The sequence below is a fragment of the Labrus mixtus genome, chromosome 17, assembly GCF_963584025.1.
Source record: "Labrus mixtus chromosome 17, fLabMix1.1, whole genome shotgun sequence".
NCBI classification, from domain to species: domain Eukaryota; kingdom Metazoa; phylum Chordata; class Actinopteri; order Labriformes; family Labridae; genus Labrus; species Labrus mixtus.
This window is the reverse complement of record NC_083628.1, coordinates 3,809,970-3,828,177: the sequence shown is the minus strand read 5'-3', so window position 1 is coordinate 3,828,177 and position 18,208 is coordinate 3,809,970. Positions and strand designations below refer to the sequence as shown.

General features: G+C 39.5%; 1 protein-coding gene across 1 annotated transcript; it reads right to left on the bottom strand.

The window, feature by feature from the left end:
- Nucleotides 1-6,621: 6,621 nt before the first annotated feature.
- crhbp (corticotropin releasing hormone binding protein) lies at nt 6,622-11,999 on the bottom strand. Its single transcript, XM_061061784.1, has 7 exons — nt 11,847-11,999; nt 11,656-11,749; nt 11,047-11,204; nt 10,349-10,559; nt 9,290-9,435; nt 7,426-7,543; nt 6,622-7,341 (listed from the first exon to the last, which is right to left on the bottom strand). Exons 1-7 carry the CDS (start codon nt 11,937-11,939, stop codon nt 7,187-7,189), a joined length of 975 nt encoding a protein of 324 aa, XP_060917767.1. The 5' UTR covers nt 11,940-11,999; the 3' UTR covers nt 6,622-7,186.
- Nucleotides 12,000-18,208: the final 6,209 nt, after the last annotated feature.

Genomic DNA, 18,208 nt, shown 5'->3' with positions numbered 1-18,208 from the left:
AAATCCAAAAGTTCGAGTCACTGACGTGAGCATTTCCTGTGTCATTAATTGTAATTATGACGTAATACAAGCCTGGGAGAAGATGCTTGAGATTCTTTAAACATGCCTGCTCCTCAAATACAGGAGGACAGGATAGGAAGTGTAAGGAGCACAAAAGGAAACAAATTGGGGCGTGACCCACAACAAAATGGTGATTAAAAACTTGGATAGTCAACGAGTTAAAAAGGTAAAAGACTCCTTGAAAAAAGAAATGTAACTATGAAATATGTTCATGTGTCTTTAGGACCTCAAAAGAAGGAGGGAGGGGTTTTTAGTTAGTTAAATAAAATGGTCATAAGTCAAAGTAAATGTTGATTTTTTTTTGGGAAGGGAAAGGAAACAATCATGAATTTTTGTCTAAAACGTCCTGCTCTTCCAGAAATATTCCTTTTACTTTCTCAGCTAATTTCTCAACAATTCATGCACCCACCAGGCAACACTGACAGTTTTTTCAATATTTTGTAGTACCTCATTGTATCACATTATCTGGATTCACCGTAGCCTACCATGTAAGGAGGTCGGTTTCCTCGCATGTGAGAGAGCCCTGCATGATCTAAAACATGCCAGGGACATAAAACACATTAGCAGGAAGGACACATAGAGTTGTTGACATGAATTGGAACATTTCCAAAAGGTGAAAGGAGGAAGAAAGGACGGACACGGTCAACGTATTTATGTCACTTCTTTCAGTGTAGTTTTCTCACGACTTCCAATGTCACTCATCAAAAGTGCATCCTGTGATTAATGTATTTGAAAAACGCCTCCAGCATTTATCTCCCACATGCTGTCCGTTCCCCCCCCCCCCCTCCCCCCACCCCCCCCTTCGTCACTCTGTGCGTCACTGTCAGTGTCATAACTCCTCATTAGGAGTGACCCGTGTGTGTGTGAGTGTGTGAGTGTGTGTGTGTGTGTGTGTGTGTGTGAGAGTGTGTGTATAAGGGTCTTAGTGTTTTCTTAGATTAATTAGAGTCTCAGCTGACGGTATGTGTTATGGACCTTGTGGACAGTGAAGAAAGGTTACACAGCTGTAGGGGGGTTTAAGTGGGCTTCATATTAACAGTGCGAATACATCTGTCTGGACTTAATTAGTGTTGTTGTGTTTTTGTCTGATGGTCCATATTCAGCTTAACTTACTTCTAGTAAACTAAAATAAATTAGAATTTGATTTTCATGCAAAAAACAACAGAATTTTAAAAGAAATGAAACAGGATGAAGCAAACGATCAGCATATAAAAGAAACGGCTCAGCGGAAAATAAAAAGAAGTCAGATCCAATCAGGCACCTGCAGAGGAAACTAAATTTAAAGTTTCAAGTTCATGGCTGTGACAGGATTGAACACATTTATGGATCAAGTTATCAAACGGCAGATTTTTCTTTAGCTCACATGATGCTTGCTTCAGGTCAGACCGAGGTGAAGGTGAATCCCAGATCGAAGCGTGTCGAAGGCCTCTGAATATTTGAGTGTTGTGTCAAATGTTTGTGTCTTTGTATTTTGTCTTTAATTTTTATGTTGTAAATGGAGCTGCTGTGATACAAGACAAATTTTGTCTGACAATAAAGTCCGATCATCAATCAACATAGCAGCAGGACGTCCACTACGACGATCCAGAGGAACCTAAGAGACATAAGAGGTCAGGAGCTCCTAGAAAAATATGTGGTAAGAGGTGGAATCCCTACTTTGACCCTTCACAAGCTACCTAAGGCAGAGGTTAACATTTTACATTTTTCACTAATAAGGTTCCAGGTACCCCGACTTTGAGCAGCTCTCAGATTTTCCTACATGAGTTGGATTTAAATCTTTTTATACAACACCTTTATGAACACATTTGTGAACAAATCTATTGGTAAGGAATTTATTCCCAGATTTTTTGCAATATTCCCTTACTAATCATGACTTGCAGTATTATGATGTTAATGCACAGAGAGAGGGAGAGATAGAAGCTCAAGGGGCCAGTTCCCTGGTAGTCTAAGCCTATAGCAGCATAACTAAGAGGCGGTCAAGACCCCCACATTGGGAACCACAGATGTAGTATATCTAAAGTTGTACTGTTAACTTATTATAAACAAGTTAAAATTACATTTCAGCAAATTGAATTAAGATAACCATTAGTGCAAGATATGTGAATGATCTGCAGACCTATTGTTGCTGAGCAAAGAATAATGACTTCAATTTTTTTCACCTCAGTAATTTAAAAATAAATAATGAGACAAAAGCCAGGTAATCGTAGGTAGATGAAAATTTCACAAAAAAAGAACAATCCGGCCTCAGGGTTTTCTCACACTTAGCGAGAACAGCTCTGCGTTTAGGGGACATTCAAGAGAGCTTTTCACACTTGTGTGAAACATCATTATATGTGAGAACACCTCCGGATCAGCTCGCTAACAGATGGAGGAAGATCCTATTATGAAGCACAGCACGTGAGGACGCTGATTTTCCACAGCAGCTTGTTTGATCCTGGAACACTGTGTGGTCACTCCTCAGGGGGTAGTGACAACTACAAACCAGTGAAAGATGCCATCATGCAGTCCGTCTCCAACACTGGAAAAAGAGGTGTTTCGGCGACTTTTGCATTGTTTAGAGAGTCACCTGTGATTCATAAAATACTCTCCTGATTACTTAAATGGTAAAAAAAAAAAAAAAAAAAAAAAAAAGTTGATATGAGGTTAAAAATATCCTTGGAGAAATGTAGAAACATCATGAATCTTAAAAGGACACATTAAGCACTAATTACACAAACTTATAGTCTACTGTTTCTAAATGTCACAGATGTCATGATTTATAATTTTGTTCCCATAAATACAAAGGTTTGATATTTTGAGAGGCACAGCACTAAAAATATAAAGTGTCTGTTCTCCCTTTGAGCCCCTGCTGCGTGATTGACAGATTATTGATAATTCTGCCTCTCTGAAAGGCCAGATTCAAATGTCACGGTTGATTTTTTTCACAATCTGAAGAGTAACAAACGAGTTCAATCAGAGTGGCATCATCACAATCAGCCCTTCGTCTGAGCAACATTTCAGTCGTTTCATATTTTGAAAGAACATGACATGATATCTACACAGCTCTCAACTGATACTTTATAGAAGACGTATATATCAGTTTTAAGAACATCACCTGTAGACCATGTTTTCTGCTTGTTGATATCATGAAGTGGATGTGTCATTAGCCTTTTTTTTTCAGTGAACACTTACTAACCAAAAACATAAAAGTTGGCTGAGTGAGTATCACAGTACAACAGAAAGCTCCTAAACAACAACGGCCTGAATCATCAGTCTGGACGACACAAGTCTTAGCGTCTCAAGGACTTTTCGGTTTTATGAAAAAAGTTCTACAATGTCCTTGTTGGGGATCAATAGCGTATCAATGTCCGATATCCGATACATAAATTATTTCAATATCAGACTCGATACAGACATTAGATCGGATCGGTCCCATCTCTACTAGAAATCCTTCTTTAGAATTTTCCCCGGTGGGTGATTTTCCCTTGGGTGGCGTTGCCAAACTAACTGTGATTATATTATTTATATTATTGAATTATAAGAAGAGAAGTCCCTCTAGACAGCTGCTCTGCTCTCACCTTCTTTTTCTGAGATGTTCAACTTCAATTAGTGGAAGACCACCAGTGCCGCTTATTTACTACAGCATGTATGAACATCCTCACACACACAGTGTTCTGCAGTAAAGACATGGGTCATCATCACATTGTCGTTCATCACCAGCTGTGGCTCCAGGTGTCTGTCGTTGATAATACACCTGCAGGCCTTTAATCACTGGTCGCCCCATTGGTTTGCACCATTCAAGTCGTTATTTTCAGAGATATCGCCTGCTGTTCCCTCTGAAGCGACACCGAAGGCCAGTTATATACCACAGTCAGTGACATCATCCCACATATGAAGGGGTTATGAAATGGCACGTGCTCCCCTGACTGTAGAGGTTGACTACCAGGATATGAGCCTGCAAACTCTGAGTTCATATTTACATAAATACTGAACATCTGTAATTAAAGAGTGGATGGACGTTTATTTAATGTCAATGGAAAATAACCAAAACAGTTATTAGTGACTGGCTGCTAATTGAACATGCTGATCATTACCATGCCTAAAACAAGATTTTTGTGACAGTGCATAGGACCCCACCTCAGAAAAACTTCAACAGAAGGATTTGAATGTCAAATTCAGAAATATGTGACTGATTTTACTACGGTGGTAATCGCAGGGTAACTCCCGATACACTCGATGGATGGGCCCAGGATCATGATAATTACAAGACAATCATATGATACTTCACAACATGTGATTAACTTTAGAATCCTAAAGGCCTCTTAAAAGTTGAAGTGCAGGATTAATGTATCTATTCATTTTGGTGTCAGTTTAAACTCTAATCATGTTAAATGAATACAATGGACTCTGGAAACTGTGCTTTCCTGATCTTACTGGACCTTACTGCAGCATTCGACACTGTCAACCACACAATTTTATTTAATGGCCTGCAGCATTGGGTTGGTGTTGGGGGCACAGCCCTGACTTGGTTTACATCATAACTGAACAACAGAACCTTCTCTGTAAACTTAACCAACGCCACATCCTCCCAATCTGGTCTGAGCTGTGGGATACCACAGGGATCCATCCTAGGCACTCTACTATTTTCACTATACATGCTCCCATTGGGTCAAATTATCCAGAAGCACAACCTCTCATACCACTTCTACGCAGATGACACTCAGCTTTATCTACCGGTCAAACCAAACAATCTCGCAGAACTCACCTCTCTTACACAATGCCTTGAAGACATAAAACACTGGATGGCCCATAACTTCCTACAATTAAATGAGTCAAAAACTGAAGCTGTTCTTTTTGGCGCCCCCGACATCATCAAACAGGTCTCCAACAGCTTAGGTCACTTATACAGCCACATTAGGCCCCACGCCAGGAACCTTGGCTTTATCTTCGACTCAGGCTTTACATTTGATCGGCAGGTAAATTCAGTTGTCAAATCCAGTTTCTTTCAGCTCCATACAATTTCCAAGCTAAAACCTATCCTCTCATTCAGTGACTTACAGACAGTAACCCATGCACTCATTTCATCCCGGCTTGACTACTGCAATTCTTTATATACCAGGATAAGCCAGTCGTCCCTGTCCCGTCTGCAGCTGGTCCAAAATGCTGCAGCAAGGCTGCTGACTGGAACCAAGAAGAGGGAGCATATCAGTCCTGTCCTAGCGTCCCTTCATTGGCTCCCAATAAGATTCAGAATCGATTTTAAGATTGTGTAGAAAGCCCTGAATGGCCTGGCCCCCCTTTACATTACCGACCTCCTCAGGCCGTACACCTCATCTAGGCGCCTGAGATCATCAGACATGGGCCTCCTGGCTGTTCCCCGCTCACAGCTCAAGCTAAAGGGAGATAGGGCCTTTTCAGTAAAAGCCCCTAAACTGTGGAACAGCCTCCCTCATTCAATCAGGTCTGCACCATCTGTTGACTCTTTTAAGTCCCGTCTCAAGACATATTTTTATATTTTAGCATTTGAGTCCCCTGGTCCTGAATAGACCATTTATTTCAGGTTCCTTTGTTGCTTTCTTTATATATTCTTTCTTTTTATTTGTATATATGTATACATATATATATTTCTCTCTTGTGGACGTTGTGATCTGAAGTTGTTTTTTCTTTTTTAATGTATTGTACAGCACTTTGGTCAGCTGTAGCTGTTTTTAAATGTGCTTTATAAATAAATTTGACTTGACTTTGACTTAAATCCTTACTTTTCAACGATGTCTTCTTCGTCTTTTATCCCGCTGTCAATGTCATCTTTGGTCAAATCGCTTCTTTCCCATGTTACCCTCATTCAGAGGCGCTGCTTGTCAACAGGCTAGGCACTCAACTGCGTAGGGCCCCAGACCAGTTGGAGGCCCCTGAGGCTTGACAAACTTTAGACCAATGCACCTGACCAAAATATCCAATGACAGTAGGATTGGGAAACCTCCCTAAAGGGGCCCCAATCTGACAGCACTCACTGCGTCGCTGTGAAAACCAAAGTCTGTCAGTGAAAGCCAACAAAGAAAATGTAGAGTCTTGATTGAACATAATAGTGAAGGGCCCCACAATTGATTTTCGCCGAGTCCCCCAACAGACTCTAGAATCGCCATTGCCCTCATTAATGTCATAAGCATCACCGTGAGGAGTCATGAAGTGGTGAACAGGTGAGGCAAATTGCCTGGGAAATATGTTGAGATAGCCATTTAAATATTGATATTTGACCCCACATTTCAATAATTGTATCACACTAGGCCGATCATACATTCCTGTATCAATATTTTGTCCAACCATCCAAACCAAAGTGTCGTCTGTAAAGATAGAGCAATAAAAACCTTCAAGCTTTTTAGTGCAGTGTCAACATTTTACATTTTAACGTGCATTTACATTTACATTTCTTCCCCTTTTTATTAAGATTAAATGTAATAATTGAAAGTTAATGATGAGGACTGTGTAGTTTATCATATTTAAACGACAAGCCTCCCTTTTGTTTGTCTTCTGTGGAGCAATTTTGTAACCTAAAACAGAAAAGATACGAGCGGAAACCAGAGATGAGTGCGTTGTCATGCAGTATAATTTTATTACAAAAAGGTTTTTATACAAATTTAACTGCATAATGGCAATGAACACTTTGTATTTATTTTATTGAACACCCCGAAATATTGCCTTCTGTGACATCTGTGGCAGGAAATAACTCAGCACATGATGAATCATTCAACAAAATAAAAACAGTAGGTAGAACATTCATTTTAGCACCATTCCTTTGCAAGAATAATGACCAAAAAACCCAAACATAACAAAAGAGTAAAGCAAATAGCAGTTCCACCAAACACAAAGGACACTTCATTCGGCTTTATTAGGCGACAAACAATGAGTGAAAATGGTGGAAAAGTAAATTAAACCAGCAAATGAAAGGCCAGTGAATTTTGGAGGCCACCATACTATCACTGTAAATAATGTACATATCTTCACTTTTAATACACTTTTACTTCAACGTCTTTGGACTTAAAGACATTGTGTCTGTACAGATGGGCGGGGCGAGGTGGATCTCTTGATTGCAGTCAAATAATTTTGCTGTCGATTGATGCATTTGCCACGTGAGGATCCCGTTATTGGATCAGTTATTGAAACAGAAATCTTCCACATTGTTGAGTTTGATCGTCTGCAGCTCCTGGCTGTCCAGCAGCCTGTAGCTGAAAGACACTCGGCTCACAAACTTGCCGCTGGACACCATCCTCACCACCGTGTTGTCGCAGCCGATCTTCATGTGAGCTGTCGAGGAAAGAAGAAGAAATATTAAGTTTAGCCGGATAGCTTTTTTATAACGTTAAAGGAAGGGGAGTGATGTGAACTCACTGGGTCCAGTGAAGGAGATGCAGAGGTCCGTAATGGGCAGCAGCTTTGATGTGTCGATTCCATTTCCCCCGAGCAGCTGCACAAAGTCACCCGATTCTGCACAGCCAGGCAGAGATCTCTGTGGAAATCAACACATGGTTTCATGAAATATCTTTTTTTTTTTTTCTGTCAAATGTCTAAAGCTTTGTGCTGGAGAAACAGCATCGTTGGCTGTAAACTTTCCAAATGAGTCTTGAACTTGATCAGTGTTCATCCCTTTCTTTTAACTGGATCCAAATGATATGCAGAGGTCTCCTACTCCACACAAACACAAATCCATTTTTAAAACCAGTAAACTGACTGGATTAGGCATGTATGAAATGAATCAGTGTTTCTGCAGCTCTCTTTGGTGGGCACAGGATGACGGAAGAGGCTGCGAACCGAGCTGCCGCTAGCTTATTTGTCTTCCATGTCGACAACACTTGGTCCTATTTGCAGGTTAACGTCTACATGCCTGTGCTGGTTATGCACTGCCCCGACTGAAGTCTTATCTGCCAGTTTAACCTGATACAAACTTCATATAACTATAGCCATTCTCTTGATCAAAATACTGCCAAACCGCTCCGTGCCACGAGATGCCATCCGTCCACTGTGCTGGTTTACACCAGGCGTGCTGAAAGTTGCCATTAACCGGAGCTACGGCCCTGGCTAGTGGTGACTCGCTGTGTTGCAGCTCAGACACAACATCGACCAGCATTGAAGACCAACATTATTAAATATCAATAAAACATTAAACAGACTAGTAACTCTGGTGCCAACCAAGGTGGTAATGTTTAATCGTTTGGTCGACTTATCCCTCAAATCATTGGTTCATTGGTCACAAGGTTTTTACTATCCAGTGGTCTATTTCATTTCCCCCAAAGAATGATTAAAAAAAACATTTAGTGAAGCAGTTTATCCTCTAGTGGTCCAGAGCAGAGCTGACACTAACCTAAGCTCACTGTGTTCATCTCTTCCCAAATAATAGATGACTAAGAGCCTGTCCAATAAAACCAATGACAACTTACAACATTAAAAAAAGTTTTATGCTACAAATGTTTGAATGTCAAACTGACGCCATCGCTACAGAAAACTTGAAGAAATTTGCGTCTTACAGGTAAATAAATTGGACTGATGTAGACTGATAAGGAAATTTGGTTTTGAGCAAATCAAGTATTTTAACAGCCAAATCTTGACTTCAATAAAAAAAGAGACAGATCCAGTCATAGAGTATCCATTGGAAAGGAATCACAGGTAGGACATTCATTTTACCACATTGACAGGGAGATACCAGCACAAACCGGTTCATGAAATACTCAGTTTTGTTTATAGAATTTGTCTACATGGACAAGTGATTTCCTTTTTCTTGACATGCCCATGACTTCTGAACACTATATGACATTTTTAAACCATGACCTTCTCCTTAAATGTACTTATTATTCCTTAAATACTTTGTTTTTTACGCCTATTTGACCAAATACTGTGTGACTATCTCGCAATGTTTCCAACTTGCTGTTATTCTTCCAACTGTTGTGAACATTTGGTTTCACACAGGACCTGAACAGTGATCTCCAGAGTAAAAAATAAAGATCTTTCTGGCACGTTTTAGTATGCTAAAGTCATGAACTTTAGCATACATGTATAACTATGTAAATAAGGACCTGTTTCTGGAATAACATTGATGTTGATATTTTTTTTCTTTATGTGGTTTTTTGGCTGCTTTGAACACCCTGAAAAAATGTAGCTCCGTTGGCTCTATCAGTGGAAACCTTGAGGAGATTCAAGCACACTGCTGCAAAATTAAGTCTATATTTAATAAAAAATCAGTTTTATTTAATTAGTTTACCTTGGGAAAGTTGTGCAAGTGTCCAAGGCTGAACTCGGAAACGTCGATCTCCACTGGATAGATGATGGAGAAGCTGCAGTTCCTGTGCTGCTGCGGGATCACCATCGTGTAACTGCCCTCTGGTGACTGGGAGATGACATTGCAGGCTGCAAGAAGTAAAAATTAAAAATCAACAAAAGTCAAAGGCAAGTACCGCGGCGCTGACTCGACGGGCATTTAAAAACTGCAGGAAGTTTTAATGAGACAGACAACGTCTAAAGCAGCGAATGATGAAGTCAGATATTGTCATTCATTGGACAGAAATTTAAACGCCAGCTCACTTTCCCCCTATTCCTTGGAATGCTCATAATGTAAAAGATGAGAAAGGACGCCAGCTAAAAGTAATTTGGTTATTTTTAAGCATAAATTAACACGGGGCTCGTGAACTAAATGCTCAAACTATATCTTGTTCCTCATTGGTTATCTGCAGAGAGGGCAACATTAACTGTTTTAACTGGTTAAAGTATTAAATGTCCCTGAGGAGACACAACTGTTTTTGTTTTTCGATGTTGTCATGGTGATGTCAGCTAGTATATAATGTTAATGTAGGCCCGTCTATTTCCGCCTTTGCTGACTACATATTGACAAGAGACCAAAAAAGTCCACATAAATGTCCAAAATCAAAGGAGGATGTTTTTTTGTATGTTGTGACTTCTTTTTCTTGAAAGACAAATTAGAAAATCTTCCTCTCATTTTAATTAGAGACAACGATGCGGTGATTTAAGCAAAATGGGAAAGCTGTTGAGGATTTCCCCCAAAAAATGTCTGCAGGTTTATTTGACAAATCTTCACTTCTTGCTAAGATGTAGCCCTTAGATTTAAACTTTTATTTTTGTCATTGTGTATTACTGAAAGACAACATTTGCCACCTGGAACAAACTGGTGGTAAACCATCCCCTGTTGGTGCAATCAGTGACTGAAGTGAAGAAATACACATTCTGCACAAATAATGACACAGCTTGATCATTTGCATGCCTATGTGCATTTCATAGTTTCTGAATGTGTCTGTCTCTCACTTACGGAAAGGGTTGATGTGCTTCCTGACCGTCAGGGTGAAGCTGCTGCCGGCGTTGTGAATACGAAAGAAGACCATGGCCACGTTCTGAGAGGAGCGCACGGTTCTCCTCAGTGAACCCGAGTCGCAGTAATCCACATAACGCTCGTACACGGGCAGCGGGTGATCCTGAGAGCTGGGGAACTTCTCTCCCTTCATCACCCAGCCGTCAAACACCTGCACGAGGCACAAAGACCGGGAGGAGGAGGAGGAGAAAGTGTTGGACCTCTGATTCACAAGATACATTCTGGTTGATCTTTTCTTTAGATAGCATGTTTTAATCAAAGGTTCAGACCATGATGGTAAATAGAGCAGCATGCAAACATGGAGGGGCAGATTAAAAGAGAAGGTCACTTATAGTAAGCAGGTTATTAAGGCTATGATTGCCTTATGGCAAAGGAGCTTTCTGTCTAATCTTTGGAAGTGTTGTTTAGCTTAGACGTCATTAGATGTCATGAAAAAAACCTACGCTGTATTGACAAACTCAATTTCTATCCCGACTGATTTCTTACACATTCATACCACTGACATAGAAAGCAGTTTCTTTGCAGCATTGCTTAAAGATTTTACCTGTTCTATTTGATATGTTAACTCGAGTTTCAAGATCTCTCTACACGCAGCTTCACACTGAAATGTGAATTTGTGATGCAAGTTGTTAGTTTACCGTGATGAAGTCTCCTCCACTGCAGTCGATGTCGACGTTGTCATAATCCACGCTGATCACTTCGTTGGGCTCTGCCATGAAGAAGGCAGCGCAGCTGAGCTGAGGACGCTCGGCGGTGAAGGTGAACTGACCCTCAACCGCAACCATGTCCAGACAGCCTGAGGGAGAATCACAGGTTTGTGCGATTTACGAACATTTACTGACAAGACAATAAAACAAATTATAGACATTTGTTATATCACTGAGTATTGCAAAAAGTCATCCCTTTTCCTGCGTCATGTAATATTTTTTCTCCTTTTTTATCTTAATTATAAACATTTAGCAGGAAACCAAATAAAAACAGGACAACTGAAGAACAGAGAGAAAGCCTAAATGATATAAGCTAACTTTAGTACAACACATTAAATATTAAAAAGGTCTCTTTCATATTATAAGGAACCTTTATAAATAAAAAAAAAGACCAAATTATATGTTAAAATGTTTGTTTTTATTCAGGGTGCGTGGGATGTAAATAAACAACATTTCCGTTTATTTTGCTCTCATGCAGCTTGACGACCTCTCAGATATGTTTGCAAAATCAATAATAGAGATACATTTCTCATGACTTACGTAAAGGTCGGCGGTACATCAACTCTTCAGGTGTTTCTCTTTTCAGTTCCGGGTTGAAAAATGAATATAATTCATCTTTTGAGATCTCGTTGTTCTGCAAAAAGAAAGAAAGAAAAAAGTGTCATTAATGTTTATGTGGGACTTCGTTTCATATAAGTTAATGAGGAGAGAAGTTAGTGTGGAGAACTTACCTCGATGTATCTGGAGTCTCCCTTGAGGACGGACAGACACAACACCAGAAAGAAGAGCTGCTCCCGGAATGTGCGCTCCATCATTACGCGCATCTCTGTCAGCAGGGCGCACCTGAGCGGAGAGAGAGTCTGAGCTGCTCCGCGACCACAGCGGCTTTTTATAGAGACAGGACCGGTAACAACCAACGGACAGGGTCGCTGCCTGTCACCCACCGTAGACCCCCCCCCCAACCCCTCCCTCTCCCTTCCTTTCCAAACCAATTACGTTGTTTGACGTGAGCAAAAGATGGACAAGCAAGTTGAGAGAGAGAGTGTCAGCTGATGACAAAAGCTGCTAAAACGACAGAAAGCTGACGTCACCTTGTAACAAAATGTCTCAAATGTTAACATCTTTTTATGCTAATTTGCTCCAGGCCTGTAATATTCACCAGACACTTTTATGTCTTTTGCAAGTAAAACAGAACAGTTAACGATTAAACCAGTGGAGTAGGCTAAAAAAAAAAAAAATCTGATTTTGCACTACAGCCATATTTTTTTCTAGGTATCTATCTGTAAAATCAAACAAAGGTTTTAACAGCTGTGATGGTTGTTTTGCTGGTTGTGAAACAGAAGTTAAAGCTCCAGTGCAAGGTTTTTTTTTTTTATCTGATAATAAAACAGACTGAAATAAATAGCAGTGCCTCAAAATGATCTGGAAAAACAAACGAAACCATCAGCAACAACGTTGATTGTTTTCATATTGTTATTTTTAAATAAAAATTGCTGCCTAAGTGTCAGTAAAGTGATAGCAACATGCAGACAAGACAGAAAATATTTGAATTACCGGTAAGTGACACATTTGACAGAAGAAGGATTTTTTTTGGTTTGCTAAACAATTTCTTACACATGAACAAAATCAGCAGATATAAGACATACTGCTTTGACCACAGGGGGCGCCAAAACCAACAAAAACCCATTTTTTTTTCTCACAGGAGCTTTAATTTTGATGCCTTTATAGGACCCATAGTATAGAAACAAACACAAAATGATAATTTCTTCATCATTTTGAATGTATGTAACCCCTGACATAGGTAGGTGTCAGATGTAGTGATTGCTAGAACAGCGCTCATTTAAATTTTCCACAATAAGTTATGATTGACTGTTAAGAGAGAGCAGGGTCAGACTTTGATTTTACTACATGTACAGGAAATGATCGTCAAAGAGGTAAGATGTACCGCTTTGTCCAAGGGGGATGCAAAAATGGAAAATAAACAAATAGTTCCCCACAGGATTCAAGGTTCAAACAAAGTGATGTATCCTGGGGTGACAATTCAGTTTAGAAGACAGCAGCATTTAGAGACGTCACCGACAACACATCCCCCTGTGCCGAGCAGGTCATTCATAGAAACCACAATTCTGAGCAAATAATAAAAAAAATGATCAAAGCACCTGGCCTTTAAGTCAATCACTGCTGCCAGCAATTAACAGCATGATAGCAACAGATAAGGAATAGAAGAGTTTGAATATCTGTTTTCTTCGGAGGGCAAAGAGAAAGGGCCGTCCAGACCACATTAAAGAGAATTCAGATGAAAGATTGGGGTCCAATTTCTAGGTAGACTGCTGGGTCGCACCCTGCTAAGATTCAGACGACTTAATTAATCCCGGAGTCACAAGAGATGTCGGGACAATTTTCAAGGAAACAAACAGTCACAGCAGCATTCAGACAATTACATTCAAATGTCAGGAACAACAGATCATCAGATGAACACGTCGTCAAGTGAGAAACCAGATCTTAAAAAAACAATTGTGAAAAGTAAATAAATACAACGCCATGAATGTATTCACTAAATAGATACATCAAGATGGCGCCGTCCAGAGGCCATTAAAGGACACGGGTAAGAAAATGTGTCCAGGTTGATTTTTCAATATTAAGTGCCCCAGATGTATGAAAGGAATTTTAAACACTACTAAATGTGATGTAGCTATAAATTGCTTTAATGCTAAGTATAGCTGTTGTTATCTTACAGTAGCTAAAACACTTTGAGCTAGTATTTCCAAACGTTAGCATTTATTAACATTGGGATGGTGGCTAAAATAACAGCTGTGTAATGGTCGCTTGTTTGAAGTACGACTATATATCTTTGATTTAAGGTAGGAGGTTGCTCAATGCTAATGTAACCAGGAGCTTCCATTAGTTTACATGATTGTTAGCCTGGAGTTTGTATGAGGTTACACGATTAAGCATTGTCAAACTTCAGCTGTTGTTTCAATTTTGCAACAATATCCAACAGTTATGTCAGCTAGAAAGAGACTTAAAGGTCACATATTATTCCAAATATACTTTACCATGTTTACTGAACGCTAATGTGTGTCTCTAGTCCGTCTACAAACACCTCAATTATGAGAAAGGTCCATCCTCTCCGTCTTTTACCTGCTCCACTTTTCAGAAAATGTGTGCTCAAACAGGCCGTTTGAAGATTTTCCCTTCATGACATCACAAAGGGCAGTAGCCCCTCCCCCAGGTGGGTGACACTCCCACAGCTAGGTGTTTGTTCTGCCATCTGAGTCTGCCTTCTCACCGTAAACAATAGGGCACGGAGTGAGAAAACCCGAGTCACCCAAGCCCTTCCAGAGAGAGGGGGTGTGGTCAGACACAGCTCATTTACATATTTAAAGCTACAGACACAGAAACAGCCTGTTCTGAGCAGGGCTGAAATAGAGGGGTTTATAGGCATGATCAAATACAGGATCAGAGTGGATTATTGTTTTTTTTTTAAAAAACAACTCGCAGACATGTTTTGGGAACCTCTTAGACTTATTTAAACTTTTTGAAAAGGAGAATAATATGTGACCTTTAATGCTTACTTTATCTGTTATAATATGGTAGCTCACTTGAACACATAAATTACTAGAGATTTTGGGACTTTTGTTTTCTAAACATCTGGTTCATCTGATTAAACGACCTTGCAGCATGTGCTATGCTTAAGTTGTTGAGTGTTTAATTGAATGAACTCGCAGTAAAAATGCATTATTGTTGAGAAAGTTTTGAGTTTCATTCCTCACTTTATTAAGAGTCGAGGACACCGAGTACTCATCCTGCACCTGTCTAAGCTCTGTCCCCGTGGTCTGCAGGTGCCTCAGGCTGTTTCAAAGGTCAATCAATTCAGATGCAGAAAATGGACAGCGGTGTTATCCACACTCCTGGTGGAGAGTCGTGCAAAACAACTTGTTTGTGTCCTCAAGATAAGAAGTGCATATGCTCTCTAATTTAAAACTTGGCCACTGCATGAGAATAACTCAAACACCTAGACGGCAAATGTGGATTCAGGAACATTTGGAAATAATATAAGTACAAGTATGAACTTGTCCATAGTTTTGCAGCTTCTTGTAGATTATTATGGAACAAGTGTTTCACATAAAACCTATAACTCTTTTTGTTTGCCTTCACCCTCTCAGAGTCCCATTGTCAAATAAAAAACAACTTTTAAAGTTTCTTCCTTGTGGTAATGCTGGGTAGGTCACCAGAACAGATGCACATTTTGGCTCAATTTTCTTTATATGTAGTTTGACAATCGCTGAGAGGATTTATAAATGATTAAATACATTTTTATTCTTTTTAATAGTTAGTTCCAGATTCTGACCTTTTCAAGGCTTCCCTTTTGTGGATGACTCCGATGAAGGCCACAATCCAAACGCGTCGTTCTAATTTGTTAAAAAAAAGTTTATCTTCATACTACAAGTGTAGCTGGAGGATTTTGACCTCTTTTGTGGAGATTGACACGATACAAAACTGCAATATTAAAACGGCTCCTCCTTTCCTGAACTCTATCATCCAGGTCTACTCTTCCTCCCGCCCACTACGCTCTTCCAGTGACAGGCGTCCAATCCGGGCTTAACTACAGGGCTCTAACTCTCGTAACTAGACTCTTCTCCTCTGTCGCCCCCCGGTGGTGGAACGAACTACCAAACTCCATTTGATCTGCAGAGTCCCTCTGCACCTTTAAGAAAAAGCTAAAGACCCAGCTCTTCATGAACACGCACTTAATGATAGTAATGATGATAATGATGTTGATGAAGACGGCTTTGATGCTGACTAGAACTGTCAAGAAAAGGCTGTCGATGTTGTGCTCAGCCTGTCAGCACCTGTGTGTCCGATCAGACTTAAAGCTGTTCGTTTGCACTTCCTGACGTTGTTTCCGTCTCTCTCTAGTTCCTTGCTCGTGTTGTATTTACTCTCTGATGTTCGTCGCTTTGGATAAAAGCGTCTACTAAATTAATAGTTGAATTGTAGAATAATACTTGACATGAAGTAAAACATCCTGCAGCCTTCAGAGTGAGGATTAAATGTGTGCGGTAGCCTTTAATTTATAGTATGTGAAAATGAATTCTTCATAGGAATTTAAATGCAACTCAAATTCATTCTTATTGCCAGTTCAATTCTTGTATCAATCAAGAAGCATCGATGTACATCAGGTTTGTATTTTAAATGTTTGAAAACACCTTCTAAACAAATTTCCATTAATGATATACCATCTATAATATGTGCCTATACAACTTGTTGACATGGCAATAACCTGATTGCTAAGAAGTGTTTCCATCACAGTAGATATAGCTGTTTCAAAGCACTACTTTATACTCTAATAGGAGTATCATTGATTTTATTTACAGACACACTTTTCATCATGTTCAATCATTTGAGCTATTTACAAATTTGCATTTAGCTCATTAAATGTATTTTCTGCGTCTTTGATGTTTGTTTTGCTTTGTCTTCTGAGTGTATCTGCAGAGATGCTGCGGCCACTTCAGCTACTCTGTCGCTTTTCCTTTTAAGCCCTGAGTGGTCTGGTTGAATGGCAGAAAACCATTAAGGCTCCTTCATTAGGCTCCATCAACTCAGATGCTTCCCATTGTGTCCTCTGTGGAAGTTATGGGGACTCTGACATAATTAATGTCCGCTTTAGAAAATGAGATTTTAAAAATATGCAAGAGGAAGTATTTACATCTGCACGAGCCCTTTAGATAAAAATGTCTCCGTATTGAATGAAGGCCACTCATGGTCAGCTGTACCCATTCAGCAGAATTATTCTGAAAATAGTAGAGCCAAGTTGTTTGAAAGGCATGACTAAACGTTTGAAAGCGGAAACCTTAGACCAGGGGTCTCCAACAGGTAGCTCAGGAGCAGGTTTTCAGTAGCTCGCCTACAGGTTGACCGACTGTGTTAAAAAAATAAATAAATTCATGACAGTAAATACACTTCTTTCCACTATTCATACATTTGGCCCATCAAAACAAGTGTAAAGTAGGAATGTTTTCTTGGACATTGATGTGAATTTTCAGCAACATAGCTCACTATGTGGCACCTTGATGTGAATTTAAGATTATTGATGAGCATTGGTTTATTGCAATTTCACACGTGTACAAACAGTAGCTCAATTCGGCTGATGTGTGCTGTGTAAATAAATGCAAGCGATTTAATGCAAGTAGCTCTTGGCCACTTTCAATTTTTTCAAAGTAGCTCTCAGATGAAGAAAGGTTGGAGGTTTGCCTTAGACAAAATAGAAGTGTGGAGTTAGATCAAGTCTCAATATTTACAAATGCACACAGAAGGATTCACAAATATATTTAAATGCACACACAAATATATAAATGGAAAACAAATCCAGTGCAGGATGCAAATGCAGTGAGGTTCACAAATGACAAACAGTTTGTAAATGCAGACTGAACAGTTTATATATGTGTGGATTTCTATTACATATTTACAAAACTATAAATATTTGTGTGAATCAGAAATACGTTTGTGAATCTTATTTTTTTATTTGTGGATTTGTTTTACATTTATATAGAATGAAATACATTTGTGAATCCTTCTGTGTGCATTTGTGAATATTGAGACTGATCTAACTCCATATAAAAGATTTACAGTTTTTACGACAAATGAAATAAGTCTTTGAGATCCTGGCTGTAAACATGTTTATTTCTGCTGTAAAAATTGTAACTTAAATATGCTACTCTGCCTCCAGTGGACACTCGAGGAACTGCAGTTTTTTGCGCTTCTGCATTGGCTTCGCTTTTTAACACCAAAGGTCGCTGCTTGGTTTAAATATTAACAAGTAAAGCACTTACAACTGACCTGATGTAGGCGCAGGATAAGTCACCAACCATGATTATCAAGAGGCCATCAAGGCTTACACTAAATATCAATCCATCCTGAGATACTTCAAGACGCCTAACAAACAGGCAGAGGTTGCATCCATAGCCTCCTGCTGTCAGTGTGGCTAAAAGAAAAAAACATTCACATATTGATTTATCAGATATAGAAACTGGAGCTGACCCACATGATGCTCCATCTGTGGACATCACTTCTCACCTTTTGCCTCTTTTAA

Excerpts from the sequence above, each read along its gene's own strand:
- crhbp (XM_061061784.1), bottom strand. The coding sequence starts at position 11,939 with ATGCGCGTAATGATGGAGCGCACATTCCGGGAGCAGCTCTTCTTTCTG. Across the intron at positions 10,560-11,046 it reads GTGGAGGAGACTTCATCACG|GTGTTTGACGGCTGGGTGAT; the intron begins GTAAACTAACAA and ends TGCCTCGTGCAG. Across the intron at positions 7,342-7,425 it reads CATCTCCTTCACTGGACCCA|CTCACATGAAGATCGGCTGC; the intron begins GTGAGTTCACAT and ends TTTCCTCGACAG.